Below are 16640 nucleotides of genomic sequence, written 5' to 3' on the forward strand. Positions count from 1 at the left end.
CTACAGCTTAAAATAATGTCAGATATTTAGATCACTTTCAAACAGACAGCCAATCCATCTACTCTATATTTTAATTTGATTTTCAGAGAACCCCCAGGGTTTCTTGAAATATTCTCAGAGAATCAAAATAGTACATATACAGTAATCATAATTTCCAAATATACAAATCATAAAACATTTATGCATTTTTGCACAAGATCATAAAATAAGACTACAACAACAGAAAGGCGAATTTTATATTTCAAAATTACTTTGAGTGTGTTTATATGTGTCTGTGTGTGTGTGTGTGTGTAAACTAAGTTGTTAGGATCACTGACTTTTGACATTAATCAGTGTCAGAAATTAAGAGATAAAAATTATGAAAATCAAGATAGGGAAATATAAAAAGTGAGGAATCTATTAATTCAGAATAAACGAAGTTGTAGAAAAGAGAGCATATAACTGAATTTAAAGTACAAGGCTTATCGTAAATGTTTCTAATTTTATCTAACCATCTTTAACCCCAACTCACTTCAGTACATATAAACCTTAAATCCTGAACTAAACCAATATACTGAAGTTTAGGAGGTAGCTTTTGCAAACTTACACCAGCAAACTGATACAAATGTTAGCTACAGTTAATAATTCAGCACAGATCCTCTACATACAAAATGACATGCAGATTGGTTACACCCAGAAGTGAAAGGTAACTCAATTTTAATATCATTTTCATGATTACAATAATCTATAGGTTTCTTTGATTATGGAAGTATATTTGTGATGCCAAATATAATTTAATTTATTCACAATATCTAAGAGAAAAAAATTCATAGGCATACTTTCAAGATTTGGAAGGCCTCAGATCTCTTTCAGGGTCTGCCTGGTGAAAAAGGCCCAAGACCCATTCAAGCACACATAATTCTGAAGGTCTGCCTGCCAGCAATAAAGGCCGAAATTGGATACTTGGTGAGATTAATTACCTAGATAGGGCTTGATAATGCAAGTCAAATGGGAATGTAATTAAAGTGCACCTTCCATGAAAATTATTCATTGCTGATGGATCAGGTGACAGATAAATCAAAAGGCATTTTTTTTTTTTAAGCCTACAGGTTAACTTGAAGCAAGTCTTTCCTCTTCTTAAAACTCTGTAATTGCAGGTGTGGAATTCACTCTTGCTGTCCTATCCTCATCATGATACCATAAGACAAAAAAGTACATTGTAACGTAATCTATTAGAAACAGAAGCCAATAGAAAAACTATTAGGACCATGGTTACAAACAAAAGGTCACCTAGACTGGAACCAGTTGGCTGGCAGCTTTCAGAAGAGAATATCACTCTATGCTCATACTATAACGGGGATTGTAACCATAAAAAAAGACAAGTGATGAATTAATAATTTGACTAGTCCCTAGGGTGCAATTCTTACAGATAAAGGCATGCTGGAAAAATCAAATAGAGTTATAAATTAGATAAATAGAATGGCACAAGAAGTATTTTACATTGTAATTATTAAAGTCTTCCTGGATGTGCTGTTAATTCTTTACTGCCAATACATTTGTTTACAGTGTAAGAACAATAAAAAATACCGTTTTATAAGGATGGCAGGGTAATTTTAGTTACCCAGAAGGATACTAAATCTAACTTCTATATTGAGTTATCTTATATATGTTTATCATGCATCTAAGTGAAGAAAGATGAAAAAATGTCCAGTTAAATGACAGTTATTAGAAACTATGGCTTTACATGTTATTCATTAGCCTACTCTAACTAATGAACACGTCTTTACTGATATGTGTAAAGAAAACACAAATTGTCTGCAAGAACAAACTTTATGCTGAACAAGAAAATCGTGTCATCCAGCAGATGGCATATGAAATTCACAAAAAAATCAATTACTATTAGAAGAAATAATAATAACCTAAGCATAAAGGTTGAACACTTTTTGTTCTTTGGAAAATTTTGAATAATACTTATCTACAACAGTTATTACAAACTCTCAAATAGTCATCTGACTTCTCCAAAACTTTATACTTTTTAGTTGAAACTTGAAAAACATCCAAAATTTGAACTGAAATTCCTTCAACAATCTATGTGTCCCAGGATCACATAAAAATACTTCAAATTAAAACACAATCAAATGTGTATAATCACTTACATGCAATTAAAAGGATAACTGCAGACGTTTTAACCTAGTTCTAAGAAAGAAATACTTCTAAAACTGTATTAAATAAAAAAAATTACAAAGTAACTCTTTTTACACAGTGAAAACTCCAGAAATAAAACAAATTCAAAGTCAAACACATGATGTAGATTTTAGATATGTAAATTGGATACACAGGGTTTATGTTTGAAGTGCTATAAATTTAAGTGTATAAAAATGTATCTGTCAGAGAATTATCTGTTTATAGTTCTTCATTCCTAAAGGTTATGAATTAAAATTGAAACAGGCATAGCAAACACCCAGTGCATTTTATCAGGAGACATTGCTTTTTGCGTTCCCTGCAGGTTCCAGTTAGTAACTTAATCCCAGCCAAACTATAAAGTAAACTGTTCATGATTTGTCAGATTAGCTGATGCTTGTCCAGAGAAATGCTCTGAAAAAAGAGTCACCAGGACACTATATTTAAGATCCATTCATCCATTTCATCCTTGGATTGAAGTAAATAATGAAACATCAAAGTAGGCAGGCAGCAGTCTAAAGGAGGTCAGCTGGTGTATTTTCAAACATAACACCAGTGTTTAATGCAGCAGGTGTACCAGAAGTCACTTACAAATTATATTAATATCCAACGTTTGTTGAAATAAGATAATGGCTTTCTGTTCTTTGTTTATATAATTTTCAAAGATAAAGGAAATGTGTCTAAAAATAAAAGATTTATCAGTATTAACAAATACTGCACATAGCAAAAATAAAATTTCCAAATTTTTAGGTGGTTATACTTTATATATTGGCAAGTACCTGATATGGAACATATAATTTAAAATCTACTGGAGAAAGAAGAAAAGATATATGTTTATTTATCTATCTATCTATCACCTATCATCTATCATAGCACAGTCTCTGTATTAGATGTGTATAAACAGTCATTTGATTTTATAGCATTTAATATTAATGATACTATATTAGATGAGAGATAGTTATAAACACATAGTTTATCTTTGTAGAATTAACATCTTTCCTTTTATGACCTTTATTTCTGAGATTATCAGGTTCTCAACAATGAAATTTATGTGAGGCTATATTTGGGTTCTTGGTGATGTCAGGGATGTGAGAAAATAGGATGAGATGTCAAAACAAGGAGAAAACAAGGTTATGATAATGTATTAGAAACTAACAAAGGCAGTACTTTTTTCCAAATGTAATTCAGACTCATTCTTCTGTCTTAAAGTCTTTACCAGTCTGATAAATGTTGTATGAAATCAGCATAAAGTAATCTATTACAATTAAATTCAGCCATCATTGAGCTGAATACTCTACTACGTATGCCATAGTGTCAGGCTTTGCTTTAGACCATGGTAAAAATATCATTATGATATTTTTCTACCTCAAGTTATCAGCAAAAACTGCTTCTCATGGTTCCAAATTTTCAAATCCAGTAGACTTTCTTGTGTCTTCATTCTATTGACCTCCTGTGACACTTGATTCTATGATCAACTTAATGAGAAAATGTCCCTTCCTTTGGTAATTGTGACAGCCCTCTTATTCAACTGGCCTGGCCACCCCTCTTTGGTCTTTGTCATGTGCTTCTGAGATTCTTCCAATTCTTATTTGTTTTCTCAAAACTTTTTGTCACACTTTTAAATTATAGCTCCACTCCTCTTCCGAGGAAAGGCCACTCATTAACTCACCATTTATAGGCATAAGGTTCCTAAATCTATAACATTTAAGCCCTACCACCATTCTAATGCCCATTCTCTTAGGAATATACATGTACTCATAAAATATATGAGGTTAAAGAACATATATTTATTATTATCTATACATGTCTATACCCATAAATACATCAGCTCACAGTGGTATAGTCTGACGTAACTAGAGTTAAGGGTGTTGAGTTTAAGAATATTAGCAGTATTTGAATAATGCAATAGTGATATGGCTTAACCAGTTTTGTTTTTATCATCATATACAATTTCCATTATGAATGCTATGCTCAGACAACATTCTGCATCTTTCTATATGCTGAAGTTAATGATAAAATATTAAAAATTAAGGCACTATCTGATGTCAACATGCTTTGGATAATTAAGAACTGCATGCTTTAAAGCTATGCTAATTGTTTTTCACAAATCTTCCTCTGTAATCTTTGTGTCTTAAACAAAGCAAGTAGCTACACGTCTGTATGTACATCTCTGCCACGTATTTTGTCACAGAACATACATCATCTGCTCTGCCTTGTCCCTGACTAAATTTGTTAGGTTGTAGCAATTATCTCTCGCTTTGTGATTGACCTATTTGTAAATTAAGTGCAGGAAATTTGGGTAATTTTTCCCAGAGTTCTTACCTCTTAATTGATCCTTATTCATTGCTTACACTAGTACAAAGGGAACCAAAGCCATAAAAACAGTTAAAATTCAAACACGTAACAATCATGCTTCAGCAGTTGAAATTGACAGATCTGAAAAACAAGATCTTGATAGTGTTCTCTCCTTTACCCTATTACTTGGATCAGTTGGTTAAAACTGTTAATGATTCTTGTGGATCAATGCCTTTTCCTTGTAACTCTAATTTACTGCATTGGTGGATTAGTACAGATTTTTTTTGGATGGCTCTGCATCATTCCACCAGATTGCTTGTCTGGATCAAATTTGCTTCAATTCATCACCAACGAAGCAAGGGATAAAATAATCAACATTTACTCCCTCTGAACACTTGTACTGAAAACAGAACAACAACTAAATGCCTGTCCTAATTTAAAGACAATCTCCTATCTTTCACCTATATTTAATAGCTTTCAAGGCTATGTCCCTTAGCTGATCCAGAGCTGAAAACTGTGTATATGATTGACAGTGGCAGTGCATAGGAATTGGGACTGGGGGAAAACCTAAACAGTACTTAAAATTAATAGACCCATGTTTTTACTACTGTCGTCATCATTATTACCAATTCATATGATGTGTCTTTGTCTTTACATGAATAATGTATGAAATTACTATCAATTGGCTTTTCATTCTGTGAAATGCAGCTTATTGATTTCTTTCTCTTAAATGAAATTTTTCTGAAACTGTATCTGTCTCCACAATGCTACCGCTTCAATAACACTTAGAGAAATGGGCAGGATAGCTAGCTACATAAAAACTAACACACAACTCATAGAACAAAACCTGTTTGCACAATAGAATCAAGCAAATCAGGTAACTGGTTTCAGTCAAGGAAATATTAACCAAAAACACTTCTTTAGTCAATGTATATTGGAAACCTATTACAAAAGTGTTAGTTTGTATTCTTGTCATGGTATTACTATAATATAACATATTCATTATTTTATGATTTATAATTATTTAGTACCTCCAGAAAAAGAGATTGAATTCAATATATATTTACCTAAGGTTATGCCCTGAAAAACTTTGCATATGTTATTTAAGTCTCTTCTGTTAACTTGCTTTTTGTATTTTTCCCCTAAAAGTAAAGAGCATGTGGTCCAGTTAGTCACATTTTACTTAAAACAGATTTTCTATATATCACTTGAACAAACTTCTTTACTCTAAAGGTAAAGTGGCTATTTATTTGTAAATATTATTTTAGTAGATGAATATTCAGCTTACTTACAATGTCTACCCCATAAACTCACAGTTGCAAAATAAAGGATCTTCCATTAAGGGCAATACATGTAATAAGAATTACCCTATATAATTCCATCATTGTGGAATATTCCATGACAATGATCCTAATGGGAAGTCATATTTTTTGAAGAGGATGCTTAAATTTAGCAAATTACAAATTTATATCTCCAAAATATAGAGCTATAAACACTTTCTCCTACGATAATCGTGAAATGATACTGACTTCTTAATCATGTAGAAATTGTTAGGTTAAAATTGCCAAGAATTTGACAAACTTACCCAAGCTTCAAAACTAAGGAACAAAATTTATAATAAATTTTATATTGGGTGTTCTGTTACCATCAATGTATCACCTTCTAAAATTTATTAGATGATTAACTGGCTCTGTTAAAAAATAAAAACCTGACTTGGACGTTGAAAAGAAAACATTATTACTGGTCATTTTCTGGTACTTATAAAGGTACTGTACTAAACAAGTTTTGTGTTTTTTTGAGGGGAAAAATCATAGAAATGTATAAAATTTCTACAACTGTCATTTCTTGCCCCATAAATAAAATTTTACATACCTTAGCTGTCCTCACGCATATGGAGAATAAAGACTTTTCTTTAAAATAATTGGATGGAATTAAATTACCTCAGGGATGAGTATTAGTCTACATTCGTTGCTATAAGAAAATACCACAGACTGAGGGGCTTAAGTGGAAATTTGTTTTCTCACAGTTCTGAGGATTAGAAGTCCCAAATCAGGTCCAACAGATTTCAGTTTCTGCTGAAGCCTCTCTTTCTGGCTTGTGGATGATCATCTTCTTTTTATGTACTCACATGGCCTTTCTCAGTGTGTATGGAGGAGAGTATAGAGTCACACTGGGGGTTAGGGCTTCAGCATAGGAATTTTAGGAGGACACAATTCCGTCACAGCAGTAGAATAACTGGTTATTGTCAAAAATGAACTACTGCTTCCCAAGTATGTAAGCATCATTATTTACAAAGTAGCACTTTCAAGACCAAAGAATTTAAGAAAAGATAAAGAAGCATTAAATAGGAAATATGAGAAGTAACTTAAAACACCCTATACTAGGATTTTTTCAACTGTCTACTAAGAGCATGTCCATTCAACAGTATGCAGATCAACTTGTCATCATAATGTCAACATAAGCCTATTTCATTACAAATATTAACGATATCAGAAAAGGACAGATTTGACAACTCAGAAAGATACTGGGACTGGAGATCAGGGAGTTGACGTGGCAGGGTTAAGGTGTGGGGATGAGAACACAGGTTACTTAGAGGCGTTTCCTTATGTATGTTTTAATTGAGAATAGTCATGGCACAGTGATGTGCTGTAGCCTTAAAGCTGTCACAAAACCAAAAAAAAAAAAAAAATACAAAAATATCAAAACCTAAGTATACCAAACTATAAAAAATATTAAAATAATGTATGAAAAGCTGATATTATTTTCCTAGGTAATAATGAAAGCATTCTAATCCTGATCTCTGTGCTTCTACATATTCAATGTTATATAAAAGATATAAATTAATTATATTTTCAACAAGCTTTCAAAATATGAAGCATTACAAAAGTTTTCAAAGTTAAGGTTTATTTGTATCTTTATTATTTTATAAGAAGGTTAAGCTTTTGTTTAAAATTTCTGCTTAAATACTACATTATGGCTGTAAACAGTTTAAGATTTTAAATATATTTACAGTTTTAGGAACAAGTTGCAAAATGACTATACTTGAAATTATTAACTTATGTACTCATTGCATAATTTAAATAACATTATATCATTTGAATTAAATTACTGTCTTCTTTAACAACCTAGTCTAAGAAATTTTCTTTCCATATTATGGTATACAAAGAATTTATATATTCAGCCAACAAATATTTATTAACCATCTACCCTGGCCCAATATGTTGATGGGGTTAGAGAGTATGATCAAAAGTACCACCATTTTCTTATAACATGAAGCCTAAGAGGAAAGATAAACTTTTCACAACTAACATGTGAAGAATGTTACAAATATATGATGCAATTAGTATAAGACCATATCACAGAAACATGTAATTTTCTCTTAAACTTACATTATAAATTCAGAATGTGAAGATACTGTGCACACATATGGGCCTTTACATGGAATCAACATATTTTATACTAAGCACTACATAAATCCTGGTTATTAGTATTAATGTCAACATGGTAGTATGTTACCTAATTAAAATTTTATTAAAATAGTATCTAAAATATCATCCTTTTTGTATGCTTTAATAACTTACAACCACTAAATAAAAATGTAAATATATCTATATATGTTTTCATATTTATGTCACAAAAATACTTAAATATTAAACAAATTTCACTAACAGTCTAAAGTTACTCCTTGTTTAAGCAAAGCATATGAATTACTAAAATGTCGTGCCCTGCAGCATGAATTAGAATGACTAAATCCTGCACTTTCGGATACCTCAGGTTTATAAAATGTCTAAATATAACAGAAACGCATATTTTGAACAGTTTACTGTTAAAGGAAATTTATTCGATTGATTTTCTGCTGCAGGTGGCATAGGTGCGCATATGAATGTACGTTTTAATAACAATAACACTATCTCTACAAAATGGTTCCTGTTTTTTTGCATTTATGTATTTTTAACCTAGTGATAAAACAATTATGTCTTGTTTCACCCTGTGGAGAATGCTGTGTTTAATATTACTTTATATAATCAGTAAATGTTGTAAAATAAGAAAATATATTTTCTCAATATCATGTTCCTTTAAAATATAAATCAATCTTATACATTCCTAACAAGCATAAAAATATACAAATTTAAGGGAATTGATTTACTTATTTAAAGACATATAACTTGATGTGTGTCCATTAAATCATTGAAAGGAGACGATCTACACTAATTTATGAGAAAACAGTCACAATTGAGTCACAATAATTCATGTGAGTGAAGCTATTTCTGACAAATACAGAAAATGATTGTTGGTTTTGTCTTTTTTGGGAATAATTTTGCTTATGTATAATGTTATATCACATGACTCAGATTATATTTCATCTGGTACATTATATAAACATTACAAATCAAAGTAAAGGGAATACTGAAGCAAATCTTTATTTTGACTGAGCAATTAGATCTGGGCATTGAAAAACACAGGAAAGTCAGTCAATTTAAAATATGCAGGGCTATTTTTAAAGTTTCTTGAAGAAGGATAATAAAACAGCAATGAGAAGGCAAATGCTATATTTAGCAATGCTATCCCACAAAGATTACATTTGTTAATATTCTCAGGAAATAACACTTCTTAGTAGGTCTCCTTTTCACTTAACAGCTCTTATCACTGGCCATTAAACCAATCTGCAAATTCTCGTGTAATGGATTATGGAGCTACATTTTTAAAGATAGCACCCTATGATAAGACTGCATAAACACTTAATAATTTTGAGGTAAGAAGTGTATTTGATTGCAATCATTTGGGTCATCACTATATAATTTACTGTGCGACCTTTGTAAAGTCATTTGAACTCTCGAAATTTTACTTTTAAAATGATATCAGTTCTTGTCTTAACAACTCCACAAATTTAGTTCAAATTTTAGTACAATCTGTGTGCGTGTCATATAAATCATTTATCCAAACACAACAAAACTGATGATGGGGAAAGAATATAGTTCTGTTTGAGAGATTCTAAAGACACCTTTGAAGATAATTAAGATGTCTCCACACCATAATGGCAGATTCTTTGACGCTTTCTTATATTTTCGGAAACTGTATTTTTTGTATGTTTTTCCCACAGTAATTAAGACTAGGCAGGATTTTTTTTTTAACAAACTACTATATGTACTACGTGAAATGTACTGTGGAAGATCACAAAAGTTTAAGTTAAACCAGGGTCAATCATGTTACTTGCCTGTTCAAAAACACTCAGGTTTCCCTCCTGTCTATCAGAAAAGATTATTTTCCTAAAAATAAAAATTCCCCAGTAATCTTTCCCACAAATCTTTGTTCATCCAGTTCATATCATTATTCCATAATCACACTCTGAATGCTGCCCCTCTGATTCTTTTGCATAATTTAACTCTCTATAATGGATGTTGTAATGGGCTGCCCACATTTTCCTTACAAAAGGACTGAAGAAATTATTTGCCAAGCTGCCGAGATATTTGCCAGAAAACGGGCCTCAGTTCCCTGCCTCACTTAGAATTTCCTTTCTGAAAACACCTTGCTCCTTCCTAGGAAAAACTGCAACCAATGTCTGGACAACATAGACGTATAAAACTGTCACCTAGGGACAGCCTGAGGGTTCATTATAGGTAGAGGACTCCCCATGGAGTTGGCTGAGGATTCCAATGAGACCCCATCACAGCTCAGCCCTGCTCTGCTCGGCCCTGCTTGCTTCCCTTCTTTCTGATGGTATTGATCCCAAACATTTTTCCTAATAAAAGTTGTATATGCTAATCTCTATATAAGTATTTGCTTCAGCCTGGGGAGCCCAACTTGAGAAACTATCCCTAACTTATTTCAGGAGGTTTCAGTTTTCATCCCAATTCCTTCCCGATGCTTTCCAGAGCATTATAATAGTTATCACTCTCATTAAAAACTGTAGTATATGTACACTATCACTCAGCTATTAATAGTGTGCAGTGAATAGTGTAGCATAGTGATAAGTTTGTACTGTATACTGAGTTATTACTTTGTTTATTTAGTTATGAATATATGAGGAGCTCTGAGAGGTCTTATATTCCAAATCTCTCAGTTGCCTATGGGGACGATATGAGGCCAAAAAAGATAGGTGACTCAACTTTGACACTCTTTTCATGCACATTTTACATTACATTTCAAAAAGTACCAGGAACATAGTAAGTATTCAATAAATAGTAATTTTTAAATTATTGCTCTTATTATTGTAATTGTTTCAGTATGGTAACACACCTTTTTATTGTAATAAACGTACCTGGAATTAAGCTATTAGCTCAATTTTTACAATATGTCGAGTCAGATAGTGTACCACCTGAGGAGAAAATTCTAGTATAAAGAGGTGAAGTAACTTGTCTAAAATTATGTAATTATTTCATTTAATATCAAATAATATGTCTTTTCTATTAATGCCTTAATGGTTTCACTCTTGTATAATGATTTAATTTTTCTAGTTTTCACATTGGCCTTAATTCCACAACACTTTTTGTACAGCTAGTATGCAGAAGAGACTGTATTTGATGGTGGTGACACAGATAAACATGACACAGTTACTGACTTGAAGGATAATTGCTAAGTCATCTATGTCCCTTTGAGGAGAGACCACATATTATAATTGCTTAAATAATCCCAGAGTGAATGAAGTGTTAAAGAAAGAAACAGCATTTTTTGAGTGATCTGTTTTTATTAACTTTCATACTTCTGCATACTATTTCTGTGCTACCATAACTTAGTTTCAGGAAGGAAGATAGTGGTAATTACCATGTTCTGATTAGAGAAAGGGGGTAGTATTCTTCTGGGCCTAGAATAGGATTTACTTTTATACTCTTACTTTTATATCTGGCAAAAGCACATCCATTCTGACACTCTAGATTGACTGACTCATTTATGTAAGGGCTTTTGTTTGTTCTCTGAATGAATCATTCTTTCTCCAGAGTTTTTGTATTTTGTTCTCAATGTTGTTCTACAACATTATAATAAAGTGTTGTATTGTTAGATATTTAAGAAAAGAACCATTTCTTACCTTCTTGTTCTTAGCATCCCCCATAGTGCTTGACATGCACTAGGTACTTAGTCTAGTTCGCCAAACTAATATTAAAAAGCAGCACTTAAATAGTGCTTAAGAATGGAAAACTATGGAATACTATGCAGCCACAAAAAAGAACAAGATCATGTCCTTAGCAGTGACATGGTTGGAGTGGGTGGCCATTATCCTTAGCAAACTAACACGGGAAGAGAAAACCAAATACCACATGTTCTCGCTTATAAGTGGGAGCTAAATGATGAGAAAACAGGGACACACAGAAAGGAACAACACACACTGGGGCCTCCTGGGGGGTGGAAGGTGGCTGGAGGGAGAGAATTAGGAAAAATAATGAATGGGCAGTAAGCTTAACACCTGGGTGATGAAATAATCTATACAACAAATTCCCGTAACACAAGTTTACCTATGTAAGAAACCTGGACTTGTACCACTGAACTTAACATAAAAGGTTAAAAAAAGGCATTTTTTAAAGAGAACATTAAAATATAAGGAAGAATAAGGGTCATAATGTCATAAATTAAATACATATGCTTTTCCCCTACTTCTATATTTTAAAAAATATCTCCATTGTAACTTGATCTTTGTGACTTCAGCCTTAATAGGTCAATATAATTACTAACAAAACGACAAGAACAAAAATGTATGGTTCAGCCAGTTTGTGTATGGCATGATCATGATAAGTAAGTATAAAACTTATATAAATATGAACATTAAAATATCATGCTTTTTCAATACAAGTCTATCTTAAAGGTAAAATCATCGGTTCACACAAGAACCTCAATCATAAGATAATTGATAACTACATAAGTCATATTTTTTACAGGCCAAACAAAATTAATTTCTCCTTCTTCCAACGTTATAATACGTTAGCTGCCAATTCTGCACTCATATTATTTTCCCTCATGTTTCTCCAGATAAAGAAATTGGTGCATTTTGCCTTGACAGGTTCCCAGAGAGTCACATTAAAAGAGGACTAATTGGCATTCATTTTGCTATTCACTGCATTAGCATTTTTATGGCAATGTATGAGCTTAGTTTTCTTTAATATCATCTCACTTAACATGATAATACAGGGAGGTAGATATTATTTTATCCCGATTTTTTCTTTTTCATGCGGAGCTTTAGTGATCGACCCAAAATGTATATACCTCCTAGTGGCAGACTAGAAACTAGAGCTCAGGGCCCTTAATATCAATGGGCCTATTCTTCCCGTGAGCAAAAGATGTTCAATACACTTCTACTCACACAAACACCGGTATAGGGTCTTGTGCCCCAAACTCAAAACTTAACAGAAAAGGAATTACGAAGTACACACACTATCTTTAAAGCACTGGCTGATTATTTGTTATTCTGACTCTCTAAGCTTTCCCAGAAACATGAAATTCTCTTAATAAACCCTTTTATGCTAGGCATCAGTGGATTGCTGAGGAGAAAGATAACCAACCAGAAATACAGACTTAAATTCATTGTTGAAGTGATTTCAGCATAAACTGGGTTGGAAAGGATGCTATTTGTTTAATGGAGAATGATAATTTCAAGGGTTTTACAGGGTTCCTTGGATAGTTTTGAACTCGGACCAAGTTTCAGATCACCCCCCTTTAGGAAGAACAGAAATATGGTAATGGAGGGAACTGAGTATACTCATGCAAAAGAACAATAATCACCAACACATTCCAAATTTCCTCTGTTAGAAAAAGCTAACTGTAAATTCATGAGTTTTAGCATTTGAGATGTAGTCAGACAAGGCAATCATGAATTAGTATTTTAATATAAAAGTGCAAACCTATTTTTTAACCTTTATGTTTATGTTATTTAATAAACTTATAGGTATTGTTTTTATCATTTTTTCTTTTTATTGAGGTATAATTTAAATACCATAAAATGTACTCATTTTAATATATGATTAAGTATTTTAGTACATTTACAGGGTTGTATAACCATCACAATATATCAATATATTTATTGTACATTTAAATCAACCTCATCCACAAATAAAGCAAAACAAAACAAAACAAAACAAAAAAAACCCTCCAGCCAACCTAGTTTGTTCTTAACCAGAAGGGAATCAATATCCAAAGCCATTTTACACAACATCTGTGAAATATTTGATTCCAGAAATTTACAGAAATTTGATAATATATTTAGCCTGTATAGTATTAACTTGAGAAATCAAACAATAGACATTTTAGGAACATGAAAAGACATCCCCAAAGTGGCCAATTTGGCAAACACTATTTCTAGTATCAGTTCAGCATCTCCTGGTTATATTCAGAAATAAAAATGTCACTTCTTGATATTAGCAGGAATAAAAGAATGTCATTCTAACTTAGTAGAACTAAGTTTCTATTAATGCTTCCAAAAGATAGCTCTTATGTCAAAAATCATAAACCTAAAATGTTTCAAATCCACTCACTGCAAAGTTATGAGACAAATTTATATATAAAACAACACAAGTGGAACTATCTAATGAAAACAGCATTTAAAAAAAATAGTATAAACATTGCTAATAAAAGAGGTAAGTCCAAAATAAAATAGGGAAGTCCAGGTAATTAGCTAAATCAGTTACTTTTTGTCTAATTATCAAATATTTACATTTCTATGTTTTACCCTCCGATATCTGCTCTTAAATAGGAGATCTGATTGAAACAGCCTTTGAAATAAGCATCAGAATGAAACCTTTAGAATAAAAACCCACTAATCTGTTCAAAATGGTAAGCCTGAGATCATCTACATAGTTTTCATTATGTAGATATAATTTAAATAGGTAACAGTTGGTTAAAATTGGCATGGAAATGAAGAATAGTCTGTGAATATAGACTAAAATGAATAATAGATTATTATCCCAGGAATTTGGGATAATACTGGTTGCTTTTAGACAGCCAGCCAAAGACCAAGAGGACCTTGTTATTAGTTTATTACATTGTTCACACAACACACTACTCTAGTGAAGGCCCGATTTTAATACTGCTGATAACACAGCACTTTGTTGCATTTTCTACATAGCATCTATCTTCAGCAATAAGAATTTTTCAAAAGACTGAGAAAGCCCCTAATTTCTGAGATTTTCTTCAGCAGTAAGATTTTTCTGAAGGTTTGGAACGTCTCCAATTTGTATTTTCCAAAACATACCTAACACAACAAGGAATAACTTAAGGTGGGCATTTCAAGTGCCAGTAAGAAAATAAGTGAAGACTGCTTTTAGGCTAAGCTACAAGTTCACAATTATCATGGTTATTCCATTTCTTCTGAAATCCTCATGAAATCTGCCATTTATTCTAATATAAAAATGGAAATTAATATGATCACAAATCCACTGATGAACTTAAAATTCCCTCATGCATATTAAAATGCAGACTTGTCATATATTACAAAGATCATAGTCTATGTAGTAAAAAATTGGGTAACATTATGTGAGACAATGAAGCCAACTCTTTCATTATTCCTAATTATCATGTAGTTTGTGATCATGAGCATACCAAACAAAAAGGTAAAAGTGTGAATATATCCTTTACTTCATTTTGACCAACATTTTCACTCCCCTCCTCTAGATCTTTCAGTAAAGTTATTTGTTTTATAGCAGTCTTAAGGGTTTACAATTTTATCTCTTTTTTTTTTTTTTTTTTCGGAGAAAGAGTCTTGCTCTGTCACCCAGGCTGGAGTGCAGTGATCTCGGCTCACTGCAACTTCTGCCTCCCAGGTTCAAGTGATTCTCCTGCCTCAGCCTCTCAAGTAGCTGGGACTACAGGCGTGTGTCAACATGCCTGGCTAATTTTTGTATTTTCAGCAGAGATGGGGTTTCTTGTTGCCCAGGCTGGTCTCGAACTGCTGACCTCGTGATCTGCCCGCCTCGGCCTCCCCAAATGCTGGGAGTACAGGTGTGAGGTACTGCGCCCGGCCAATTTTATCTCCTTTTATTTCTCCTGCCAGATCTCTGAAGATGTTAATGAGTACACTAATGGTATAACAAGCAACAGGAAAAGTTAAAGCTGTAAATAATCAACAAGCTGGAAGAATCAAGCTCTGTGTAGAGAAACTAACTAAATATTTAAACAAGACATCTCATTTAGGTAGTCACATTATTCCATTCAGTGAAGATAAGCACAAAACATACCTGCTTGACCAGTGGTGATACTGACAGCCGCAAAGAGCCTCTGGGATCGGCTTAAGTCAGAAACTCCATTTACAGCTTCAACTTCAAAAGTATAATTAGCGTGGGCTAGCAGGTCCATGACAGTGACATAGTTATCCTCTAATCCAGTCTGTTGGGGCATGTATCCAATGTTACTCCCACACGGAACACATTCGCCTTGCTCCCAACTGCACCGCTTACACAATATTCTGTAGGTCACATCGTTTCTTCCTCCATTGTCTGCAGGAGGACTCCATTCCAAACTTACTGTGGTTTGGTTGATGTTGAAAATGAGGTTCTGTGGTGCAGATGGAGGCCCTTGGGAAACCAAGAATAAATAAATAAGCAAAAACAGAAAAAAAAAAAAAAAAACATGCAAACAAAAAGAACAAAAGGATCCGTGCGGGGCATTAAGCTTAGTGGCTCAATTACTGAAGAGAAAACGAGTTGAAATGCTCTCTTTCACATAAACATTTCATTACCTTTACTAGAGAAGCTGTATAAAAGCCTCCTTGAATTCACTTGGCAAGAGGCTTTATTTATTTTCCTTTTAATACGTCAAAATGAAAACAGGATAACAACTGTCTTTGTACTTTTGCCACAGTCTTTAGCTATTTTTCTTCCAAGCAATTAAAACAGTACAGTTAATACACCTAAAAAAAACAGCTGTGCAGTAGTTTAAAAATAGTTCTCCTTTTAACCATATAACGGGGAATACATTTATTCATTTTAATGTACTCAAGAATGATTTATAGCAATGTCTGAGATTGGCTTTGGATTTGGGTCTCTCAAACATTCACTAATTGAAGAACCAGGATGTGAAGTTTGCTCTATTTAGTGAGATCTGCTGTATTTAGTAATGGAATTTTAATTCTGAAGCCATTACTTTTTCATAACATTTAATATTCATGCAAGACCCTAGTAACTTATTTATTTATTTTTTTTGAGACGGGGTTTCATTCTTATTGTCCAGGCTGGAGTGTAGTGGCACAATCTCGACTCACTGCAACC

The 16640-nt window shown here is 32.8% G+C and overlaps 1 protein-coding gene across 4 annotated transcripts in view; it reads right to left on the minus strand.

Moving 5' to 3' along the window:
- The window catches only part of EPHA7 (EPH receptor A7), a 179652-nt gene that overhangs the window by 101215 nt on the left and 61797 nt on the right, over positions 1-16640 (minus strand). For all 4 annotated transcript variants that reach the window (XM_009205682.4, XM_009205684.3, XM_009205683.4 and 1 more), the window contains exon 5: positions 15612-15947. In XM_009205682.4, the coding sequence (XP_009203946.2) occupies positions 15612-15947 (336 nt within the window). The remainder of the gene's footprint in view (positions 1-15611; positions 15948-16640) is intronic.

The sequence above is a fragment of the Papio anubis genome, chromosome 6, assembly GCF_008728515.1.
Source record: "Papio anubis isolate 15944 chromosome 6, Panubis1.0, whole genome shotgun sequence".
Taxonomy (NCBI): domain Eukaryota; kingdom Metazoa; phylum Chordata; class Mammalia; order Primates; family Cercopithecidae; genus Papio; species Papio anubis.